At 39.1% G+C, this 12,146-nt stretch overlaps 1 protein-coding gene across 1 annotated transcript in view; it reads left to right on the top strand.

The window, feature by feature from the left end:
* Window positions 1-455: 455 nt before the first annotated feature.
* NUP160 (nucleoporin 160) overlaps window positions 456-12,146 on the top strand; it is a 55,850-nt gene continuing 44,159 nt past the window's right edge. Inside the window, exon 1 of the mRNA XM_015586357.2 lies at window positions 456-730. Within this exon, the coding sequence (XP_015441843.2) occupies window positions 456-730 (275 nt within the window). The remainder of the gene's footprint in view (window positions 731-12,146) is intronic.

The raw sequence follows: 12,146 nt of genomic DNA, 5'->3' as shown, positions 1-12,146 counted from the left end.
AAAATAAATCATTGGTTAGGCCATGCCCCTGCGTCAACGACTCTGACTGCACTAGAACAAACCCCATGAGCCCTGCATTAACTGATCTCTCACTGCCTCTTCGCCTCTTCCTCTCTCCTTTGCCCCATTCACCCCTTCCTCACCCCAGGCAATGGCACAGAGGCTTTCTGTTTCCCGATGCACTGGCCTCTCTACTGCATGAGGATGCAAGTTTTGAGTTTTCCTGTCTAGAAATCAACTCCCACACCTCCCTCCAGCTTTTTTCTCCCCTCTCATCTGACAGGTCTCAGCTCAAGTATCACAGCCTTAACAAAGTTTCCATGTTAGCCTGGGTTCCCCAGAAAGTAAAGCCCAAGGCAAGAGCCTGCTGGGCTATTATTTTAATGAGGAAGACAATCCAGGGAGCTGGAGGGAGGAATATGAAGGAGAGAAACAGAGGAGGAGGAAGAGCCAATATGCAGATGTGCTGGCCATCTCCAAATGCAACTGATGTCCTAATCTGCAAGACCACATCTCCCACAAGTCAAATGGACTGTGTCTTGGGACCATCCTTCACAGGCAAGCACAAGGGAGATATCCTTCAGCTCCTGTCTCCGGATGCTCAAAGGTTCCCTCATGGGAAGTTAACTCCCCCTGCATTTCTAGGCTCTGCGTGTGGAGCTATGGGTGATGAAAAGGCCTCCTGGGAGCACCACAGGGCAGCACCAGAGCAGGAAGCCAGAGATGTAAGGTACAGACTGGGAGCAGTGTGCTGTCAGGTTGCACCTGCGTGAAATCGTTAGTCCCACACAGATCTGGAATGAGAGAGAAGTGAAGTTAAGAAGTGAAGGATAAAAACTGACTGAGATATCTTCCGACTTGTCCCAACCCAATCCGGGTCACCTTGTACATTCATTAATTGGAAAAATGATTTTTTTTAACGTCTCCTAAGAGCCAGGAGTATGCTAGTGACGGTGACACAGTATCCAGAGACACAATTATTGCCTTCGAAGAGCTCGCATTCTAATGAGGGTGATCGTTAAAAAACAAGTATACTTTTTTTTTAAGACAAAATTCACTGTAATTATAAACCGTGACAAGTATACATAAGGAATAAACAATTATAAACTGTGACAAGTATACATAAGGAAAAAAAAGTACAAGACCAGTTGGGCTGGAACTTATGGAAAAGGGGACAAAGGCATGAGATGATGCAGGAGGAGTGGACAGGAGGCAATTCATGTAGTTCTTGTTACTTTCCTCAAAGCATCCTGGGTTTTTTTCCTTCATGGCATTTATTTAAGTGTCCTTTTGATTGCTTTATATCTGTCCCCTGACTGGACTAGAAGCCCCATGAAGTCCAGGAATGGTCAGCGCTTCTTCTCCAGGGCATGCCTAGTGCCTGAGCTTAGCACCCGGAGCCCAGCAGGCCTCAGCAAATAATAATTACATGTTGATTAAATCTGTTGAATGCAGGAAAGAATGAACAGGAAGGTGCTTGCTGTGGAGACCAAGACTTTAAGCTTAATCGCATCAGGCTCTGATAATCAGATACATCCATTTCCACAACAAGGGAGCAGAAATCCTACAAATATATTGGCTGAGTCTTCCTCGGTTTGTGCTCGAGTGAGCAGAAAATGTTCCATTTCCTTATCTCGTCAAATCCGTATTTAATTAACACATTCTTTATTTCTATTTAAGACTTTCAACCAGCTTAGACTGACGCTCTGGGAGTCATATTATCGTTAAGAGGGCTATATAACCTGGCTTTGATCCATTACATGTTTCAGTAGTTAATATTCTGGGCTGCCTTGACAGGCGGTAAAATTGGGAGGGCCTCAAATGACTTAACCACAGACTCCTCTCCTCACTGCTTCCTTTCAAACCTGAAAGCAATTGGGACATCCACCCTCTCAAATAGAGCCTAGTAGAGTGACAGTATAGAATCATGGTCAAGAACAAAAATTCTAAGGGCTCAACGAATCTGGATTTGAATTCCAACTTCACCACTTGCTGGCTGTGTAACCTTCTGCAAGGTTCTGTATGCACTTAACCTTTTTAAGTTAATTCGTGCAAATGTAAAATGGGGTTAATAGTAGAAAGTACCTCAAATGGTAGTTGTATCTGTGTGCCTGGCAGATGGTGGGCCCAGAGCAGGGACTCAATAAAGAATCAACCTGGTACCTCCTTACCCACTTGCCCTAAAAATTTGAAGGGGCCGAAAAATATTCAGACTCAGGGGACATTGTGACCTAGTGTATGGTAATGACACGTATAAATGGAGACACTTTGAAATGGCAAAGCCTGTGTACCACGTGACTACCTTAAAGGGAAGTGATTTATGTGACTACCTCCAAGGGAAGTGTTGTGAGGTGTCAATTAAACGAGTTGATGTGTGTTAAAAGCTTAGTGCCTTGTCCAGCAAAGAGTTACCACCGTGTAAATATGAGCTGATTATTCTGGTTATTCTGGGCATCTATCTGTAAGAGATTGATATTATTTATATGTCCTTTGTGAGAGGTTGTGGTGGTTTGTTATTTGGTGGGATTTAAATGTAAAATATTACAATGTGACATTGTCTCCCTTCCCTGGGAGAGTTTCTATGTGCGAGGTGACTGGCAGTTTCACTACCCGCATTTGTGCAGTCTAGTGGAGTTGGCAATTGCTCGCAGTCAAAGGACCTGTGCCAGCATGCAGCTGTACAAGGAAACAAAATCACATTTTTTTTTTGAGGGTTCCTGACTGTCCAGGACTTTTTTTTTCAAAAGTTCTTTGTAAAATTTTCAGTACAAAAATAGGTGTGAACTATGTGCACTGTGGAAAGGAATGAGTTGGCCACGGTTGGGCTAAGATTGGTATTGTTCAGGGGATGAAATTCCTGTTCACTGATGTTGTTTGGGTCAGGCTGACCTTATGAACTGGATTTCTTTTCAGATGGGTGTATTTTTCCTTATTGCAAATTTCCTTCAATTCAACAGCAGAAATTCTAGCCACTTTGCTGGGAGCTTGTGACCCTGGTTTGGATGGCTTAGATACTCGCCTTTCAACCAGCGCTTATTTATTTTTTTGTAGTTTCTGCTTGGCACTTCCCACTTTCCCTCTGGGATAACATCTTTAGCCTTTTCTTCACCACTCTCTAGTTTCATCCCCTGCAAATCATTTCCTTTGGGTCACTTGAGTTTTTCTCCTGTAGGAGAATCTAATCTTTTTTTTAACGACAAAGTTGAAAAAGACCTTGCTAGATGCCTGCTTTACCATTCATTCAGTGATTCCTGGGCTTCATGACTTAGGTGCAGTTCTCACATCCATTGTCACATTTATCCATGGCCTAGGCGTTGCCATGGTGCTCAGGGCATCTGCCCTGTGCTGTGAGTAGCCCTAGGTCCTATCGATGTAGCTGTCTTTTGCCTGCCAGAACTCATGGTCTCTGGATTTTTCTATCCACAAATGTTTGTTTTACGTATTTACCTATCACCTGTCTTCTTACAAGAAGAATTTAAGGTTGCTTATAAAAATGCAAACACTTTGGCAAGATAAAATAAAATCGAAATAAACATGTAGCAAAAGGAAAGCAAAGGTGTAGAAGATACAAGTCAGGAAGTCTTTGCTATAGAAGGGACAAAAGTTGGCTCGGAGCCCGCTGGTAACTAACACAAAGGGAGAAATATGATAAGTTACAGATGCACAGTGTCCCTAAAGATAAACACACTGGTTGTATCAGCTCAGCACAACTGCTCTAAAACTGCAGTGTCTCCAGTGGGTCTTCAGTGAAGTGTCCTAATAACATCTTTCTCAAAGCAGAGTGAAGGATTTCCTGGGCCCTCATAATATCAAAGCACAAGTTAGCAGAAGCATTGCTATCTGAGGCTGTAAAACGTGACTAGCCTCCTCAGACACTATCAGGAGAGAAGGGCAGATGGCATGGACTCGATGGAAATGCTGTGAGGGCCTCAGAGACGAGAAATGAGAAAAGCGTCTGATGACAGCCCTCTGCTGCTTGGGGCATTGTAAAATGCCAAGCATCACTCAAGAATTAAATATTTGATCAAATCTATTATTTGGGGCAGTGAAGACCACAGAACCTGTTTGTTTTATGAAACTCAAGGACCTGAATTCCACAGCCACTGCCCCACAACCCTTGTCTTTGTCGGGCCCTATTGTCCCCCGAGAAGAACAGAAAAGAAGGAGGTCAGGTCTTGACTGAGTAAGCCTGAGGGACAACCCTAGGAAGGGATGTGAAAGAGGGCCTCACTTAACTAGGGCGGGGTGAACTTTTGTGGGTTCTCTGGCCCCACACTGACTTTCTTTATTAGTTTTTAGCTTTTAATGAAACTAAGTTGAGTTCATTGTGCATGCCGACATCGCCTAGCAAAGACGGCAGTGTTAGACATTAAATTTGAGTTATTCACTATCAAAGCTCACATAGTATCTTTTTCACTAAAACCTAATTTAGCTCCTTATCAGGGCCTGTCAGTTTAAATCTCATGCTATAATCCAAGAGATGGACAAATTGTTTCCAACTGGAGAAGAAAATTGAATTATATCAGTAAAACTCATACTTGCGGCCATTTTTTAATGGTTGTTAATGTGAAGTTATAAAATATTTTCACTCTGAAGCTCAAAGAAATTATTAAGTAATTGGCACATGAATTTTCATAATTATCCTGTGAAGTGTACAAAGGGGATCCAAATGAATCCAAGAAAACAAAGCCTATACATTTCTCTGCATTAGGAGAGAATAAAAAAGGGGAGAGGGTAAGACGGGAATAAGAGCTCAGAAAACGTGACAAATAGTAATCATGAAAAATTGAAAATCCCTGAAATAGAAAGATAATAATAGCTTTCTCTGAATCACCATTCAATCTGCACAAAATATCATTGCCAACCGGAATCCTGCACTTAGAAAGAAAAAAAAAAGATAAAACATTTTTTTCAATTTATTTTTTGTAGATTAATGATTAACTTAATCTCCAGTGTGGTAATTCAACATCATCTAGAGTTGAGTCAGTTTACCAGTAAATTCAATTTCTTTAATGAACGAGAGTTTCAAGAGTGTATGTTACAAATTGAGAAACTGAAAAAAAAATTTAAAGACTTTCAGAACTACATGTTACTAAAAATAACATTGACCCTTGATATTTGTCTGAGCAATCCTTTAGAGAGAAAAGGATTTCATCCATTGGAGATAAATGGGGCCAACTCATCTGCAGTCTTTGGTTTAATTAGCTAAACTCTTCCAGATGGAGAACATTCAAAGCAAAGGAACATTTCTGAGCCCCCTGGAATTGTTAGTAAGCATAACAATATGTTACATGTAAAAGAAAATATGTGTCTTTTATCTTTGTCTTTAAAGGACAAGTGAGGAAGTACCTGGTAGCATTATGATTTTCAGTTTCATCATTGGGAAAAAAATGCTCCAATTTTGTTCAGTATTGAACGAACAAACTTTGAGTGTTTGACAAGACCCCTGTCCTTAAGGAATCCATAATTTAACTAGCAGTTGCCTGGCACATAGATGGGGCTGGATAACTATTTGTTGAATTAGTGGCTGAATGATATAGACAGTTGAATAAGGAATCGTAATAATAAAGTTCTGAAAAAAGTTACCGTATTCAGAGGGGAACGTGGGGACCTCAAGCTGTCAGAGAAGGCATCACAAAGGACTTCCAGGCAGGAGCACAAAGGACTTCCAGACACAGAAGATAGCATGTGGGAAGGCATGGAGAGAAGAGAAACATGTATTTAGGCACCAGCTAGTCATTTAGTGTGGCTAGAGAATAATGTGTATATAGAATGTGCCTGGGAGGTAGTGAAACCACAGAGATGCGTTGGGGCTCATTTGAAGAGGACCCTGAAAGTCTTAGTTTAGACTTGATCCTTTAGTATATTTAGGCATTTTAGAAAGACTTTGAAACACAGTAAAGAGCAGGCATGGAAAGGGAGAAGGGAGTAAAAGACACCAAAGGTTAAATGCCCTGTTTGTGACTAGCAGTAGGATAGATCCTCTACATATTTCTATTAAATCTCACCTAATCCTTGCAATACTCACAGTGGATACATAACATTGTCCCTCATTTTCTGAGGGAAAAACTCAGTGAGGTTAAGCGACTTACCTCTAGGTCACACAGCTAATAAAAGATAAAACTAGGATTTGAAACCAGGGTCCTAAAAATCTCTTCGGAGAATAAAAATATCATTAGACTCAAACAACTTAGTATTAGGAAAAACATACAATGGAAGTTTGGAGAAAGTTAGTGAGTATTAAGAAAGACACGCGTGTAAGACACAAGGAAAGAAAAGCATGACTGTACAAAAGGATATTTACAGTAAGGGAGATACAACACAGGAAGTGGGAAGATAATCATAGAAAAACCACAACATGTGTTTTTAAAATGCAAAGCCCCAGGGAGGAGAAAGCAAACGATACAATAATGCCATTCATTATGGCATCCTGTGCATTTGGTTTTGCTCTTTACTTTTTTTTTTTTTAACTTTAAACAATTTGTTATGAGAATAACAAAGATACAGCTCATGATCTTGCAACTCTAATGCTCTAAATCAGAACCAGATGGTGCCTAGTGTACCCTGTTTCCTAGAAACTGCAGGATTTTGAGGACAACACCCTCTGATTTCAGTTCCTTCACAGATACTAATACACAGCTAAATAATGTGGTTGCTGGGCATTGTCAGAACATCTGTTTTTCTTGCTCGAGAATCTTTTTGAAAGTGAAAACTTCTCTCCATTTTTATTGTATTTTTTTCTGATTTCAAAAGTAATTCATTTTTTTGGGTAAAATTTGTGAAAAATTTTGAACAATAAAATTATCCTGCATAATCCTTCCACCCAGGAATAACCAGTGACCACTGTTAATATGTTGACAATAGTTTTTTACATGTGCGTACACACACACACACTTTATAGAAAATAGGATGTATAGAAATTGTTTTTTAATGTTTTGTTCACTGAATATATCATTAGTATTTTTCTCATATCACCAAATATTTATGATGACTGCTAGTATTCCATCATAGACATTAATTTATTTAATCGATCTCTCCATTCAACAAATTTATTCATGGAACACCTACTGTGTATCAGAACTGTGCTTGGCACTGGATGCACGGTAGGGAGTGAAATGGGCAAAATTTCTGCCCTCGTTGGGTCCACAGTTCTATGATTGACCTCTGCCTTATTTGAGACCTTTTATTATTTAGAAAAAATAGCATGGTGAAATCTGGCAAACACTACCTGTGTTATGTGATTTAGCCTAACATCACTTGGTGATGAGTCATGCAGACAGTTTGTACCCCTGAGATGATGTGACAAGAATGGCACCTTACCTCTGTGGTCTTCCTTCCGAGAACCAAGAACTTCAGTCTAATAATGATTTTTTTTTTTAATTAAAAAAAAAAAAATCAAGAGACATTCTACAAAATACCTGACCATTGCTCCTCAAAACTAAGGTCATCAAAAATAAGGAAAAGACAAAAAACTGTCACAGTCTTGAGGAACGTAGGGAGAATGACAACCAAATGTAATATGTTGTTCTGGATAGAATTCTGGAACAGAAAAAAAAGTCATAGGTAAAAAGTAAGGAAAAATGAATAAAGTATGGATTTTAGTTAATAATGTCTCACTATTAGCTCATTAGTTGTGATAAATGTATTGTACTAATGTAAGTTGTTCACAGTGGAGGAAATGGGGAGGGAGGGCAGATAGCATATCCAAGAACTCTCTGTACCCTTTGTAATTTCTATAAATCTAAAATTACCCTAAAATTCAAAATTTCTTACACACACACACCACTGTGACAATCATCTTTGTATCTTAAAGCACATCTCTGTTTCCTTAGATAAAGCCCCAAGAGTAAAATTACTGAATCAAAGTATATACACATTTTTATTTACTAGAGATTTTTTATTTTTATTTTTATTTTGAGATTCTTTTTAAAGTGTTATATTTGTTTGGTGGACTTTTCAGAGATAGTGCAGTTATATGCCTTTATCTTAGCATCTTCCTAATTGTAGTCTCCTGGTGCTGGAAAGAAACCTACGAGATCATGAAACCCAAGTGCCTGCCTCTACAGATGAGGAGACTGAGGCCCAGAGAAGTGAAGTGACTTGATCAAGTGCCTCGTTAATAGTGGGAAGGAGAATCCATATTCCTGGTAACTCTAATCCCTGCTGGGCCATCCTTGGGTGTGTCCGAATGAACTAAGATTTTCTAACTCATGGTGTAATCAGTGACCAGCAGTCAGACCTGTGTAGTTCTGTTTTCTGTAGGTAAACATAAGGATTTGCTTCCTAAATCTTGGACATGGGTGCTAGGAGCTAAAAGGAGTTTTCAATAAGTTTAAAAAATGGATTCAGACACAACTAACAGAATTTACTTGACTAAAGCCCTGGACAAATTAATTTTCCTTTCTGAGCTATTGCTACCCAATCAGAAAAATCAGAATTCCATTGCTCCCCTCTTAGTCTTCTGACAGGGAACTTGTAGAAATTGAGTAGCTAGTGCAGACATATCTGCAGAAGCCTTAGAGAGAAATGTCATTTAAGGAGAAGGCAACTGAATGAGAACAAAGGGCATATTTTCTATTAAGTGGTCTGTCCTATCCCAAGAAGTTCATTTCCTTGCCTGCATGATCTCTAGACAAGGAAAATCCCAGACTTGGCATGGGTAAGGAAGACAAGGGCGATGGAAAGGAAGGGAGAGAATTGTTAGACTTCTTGGCTGGAGATCAGAAACAAATCGTTCCCGAGCCTGGCATTGTCAGGGGCCAGCGTCAGGAGCAACCCAAGAAGGCAGACGAGGAACATTACCATCCGACTTGGCTCCGCAAACCGTTACTCAACAGAAACTGGTGCGTAAGCAGGATCCTGGAGGATGCAAGAGAAATATAAACAATCGTTGGGCGCGGACCTGCGGTTGCCTATAGAAGCTTTGCCAGGCAGACATTTTGACTTACTGAATTTCCAGACATTCTTGCAGGATTTGGGTTATGACAAAGGAAAGCTAAAACAAAACTACTGTCTGGGATTTAGAAAAGCATTGACCTCTGACCTCAAACTGGAGCCTCTAATCAGAGTCCTAACTTTTACTCAGGTCAACAAGCATCCTTGCTCTGCGATATGAAAATGACTTATTTCATTTGCCTATAAACATCTGTCAGCACCTGCACTGAATTGAAACTTGGCAGGCAGAATGAGGAAGAGCTAATACTTCTAAAAATGCTTCCTATTTTTATGATTTGAACCCTTTTACTCTTTGAAGGATGAGAACAACGGGAGAAAGACATTAGAGAACTTTCAGGAGAAGATGAAAGGAGAAAAGAATTAAACAGATGGCCTGTGGCCGAGTGACAACAAAAGACGTGACATCTCTGAGCTTTTAAAAGACAGAATGAGGAGGGATCACCTGAAGTTGGTGCAACTTCATACGAGTATAGCTCCAAGAATCTATATTTAAAAATCTGAATCTCTAGCTTTTTATTTGAACTGTGTGCTCTTACACGAAAAGCAGCTCTGGGATCTATACACATAAATAAAACTCTTTACTGTATTGGCTTTGATCTTGGTCTTTAAGGTCAATATTATTCACATTTTATAAAGATGACTTAACTGTACCTGTTAAGCCTACCTACAGATCTGGTTCCTTGTTGATGCCTCCAATTCCACCACTGAAGTTCCATTCCCTCGTATTAGATGATAAATCAATTGTGTATCACATGCGAGTTCCAGTCAACTGATAGCTGCTTCACTGTGTTTAAAATGGCATTGAGGTAGGAAAAGACCCCTCAGCTGATGAACAAGAAAGGGCAAAGTGTCAATGTCTGTGGGTTAAGGTGATGTATGTGCAGGACCCCTACTTCTGGGAAGGGCAACTGATTAAGATTTTATATTATTGGCACCTCTGTGTGGATCCGTGTCAGATCACTTCCAATTACACCACAGCTGGTTTTGATAGGTATAGCACTTATATTTTTAGAAGCAAAACTCAGGACATATGGTTCAAGCAAGGATTTTTTTTTCTGATTTTGTGAATTAAATTATGTGCAAGCTCTTACAAAGATATAAAAATAACATTTAATTAAGCATGTAATGAATCACAACATATTGAAATTTATGGTAACTATTACATCAAAGGTGGAAAAAAAAAAACCCAGGACATATGTCCCCAAGGATAAGTCCAAAGAACAGGAAAGTCAGATCTGGGTGGAAACCCTGGGCTGTCACGGGCCATAAGAGGGCCCTGGCGTCTGAGGCAATTGGGGAGAAAGAATGATGAAAAGGGAAATGAGAAGTCACCGATATACTTCACTTATTCCACATTTTGCTTTTTAAAGAATCTTTTCCTGTAGGATTCTGCTTTGGGGGAGAATTTCAAAATTCTAGACAGTATGCGAGGGCAACTGTTAAGTACCTACGATATCATCCAGGCTTCCCCAGCAATTATTAACCTTACAGTGATGTCGATCCGCTTTCGGCAAATTTTTTGCAGCCTCTCTTGAGACACAGAGCTTTTAACGATTTACAAAGTTTGATGCGAGATAAAATAAAATTCTTATATCAAATCTACAAAAAGAATTTACTAAGTACTTTAAGGACTGAGTTGTAAGAAAAGACCTTTAAGTAAATCTAAATTCTTTGGCAAGAAAGAAAAAGCTCTCTCTAAGATGACCCAAACCTTCTCAATCATTCTTCACCCCAGTTCTCTTTATGCTTTCAAGACTTTTTTGCCTGGAATTTTTCTCTTTTTTGTACATATCTCTTTTATGCTAGTTACCATAGTTTACTGTTATCTGCATTTCTCCTTTGTCTCTCTGTTAAACTGGGAGAGCCTCAATAGCAGAGTGAGAAATTTTGATTCTGTCCACAAATACTTTATGAACATCTAGGCAGTGCTAATCGCTGCACTCGGAACCAGAGACATGACAGAAAACAAAGTAGACGAGATCTCTGATTGCATGAGCTCCTATTCTGAGGGATCTTTCTAACCCCTATGCCTGGCACATGCTAGGCATGCAATCAAGACTGAAAGAATAAATGAGGCATAAATGGAGCTCCTGACAGGAATTTGAGATTTAGTTGCTATGGTTAATATGGCAACACATAGGTAAAAGGCAATCGAAAAAAAACCTACAGAAATAGAAAACCTTAAGTCATCTACACTGTCATTGCATTCCAGGTCATTTCTGCTATCACAGCAGTTATTGAAAGTAACTGTCCAAGGGGCAGGAGACCACACTCCTAGATCCTAAAAGAAAATAGATTATGTAAAAAGTATTTGATGCAAACTAATACTTATTTCAATTAAAGAAATTATTACCTAAAAACTAAGATCCATATAAATGTAAGTATGACTACTGACTTCTGATGATGCTACTTGAATTCACTGCGTCTGGGATATGGATATGAAGGTCAAAGAAGGCTCTGTAGCCAGGAGAACACTGTGCACCAACAGATATATTTAACATATGGTGAAAATGACAATAAAGCAGTGTTTCCCAAAGTATTTTCCCATAGAACAATGGTCCAATGAGTTGTTCTTGAAAAGAGTATAGAGTCTGGAAAACACATCATGCATAAGCCCCTCTTGAAGCTTCACAGAGCACAACTTTGTATTAATATCTCTGAAAAGTCCTGCAGGAAATAATATATTTAACTTTATCATCATTTCTCATACTTATTTAAACCATGAATTCTTCTTTCAAGGAACAGCTATTAAGTTAGTTTAGGAAAATCTGCTTTAAAGTTCAATTTACAATACTGTTCACTTATACGTACGTACCTATTAGTGGTGATCTGGCAAACCATGACATTCTCAGAATACAATGTCAAGTACTAAAAATATTTATCTTATGAAAGTATCTGTAGATGAAATTTGCTGCACAAACAATAATCTTGGTAACGTTCCACATTTTGTTTCTAAATGAAGTCACCACCTAACCACTAGATGGCAATAGGATTCCATTTATGTTACAACTATACCAACCAGCATAATCAATAATTCAAAAGGCATCTGAGTTTTCTAGGAATGCATATGTGCGTTTATTCATTCATTTAGTCATTCCTTCAAATACTTATTAGGAACTTTTAACTTCTGAGAACTCTGATGGATACTGAAGATAAAAAGAGGAATGAGACAGTTCACTGCCAAAAATTGT

Source organism: Pteropus alecto, unplaced genomic scaffold (assembly GCF_000325575.1).
Source record: "Pteropus alecto unplaced genomic scaffold, ASM32557v1 scaffold71, whole genome shotgun sequence".
Classification (NCBI taxonomy): domain Eukaryota; kingdom Metazoa; phylum Chordata; class Mammalia; order Chiroptera; family Pteropodidae; genus Pteropus; species Pteropus alecto.
The sequence above is the reverse complement of the archived record's forward strand: the minus strand, read 5'-3'. Positions and strand labels throughout refer to the sequence as shown.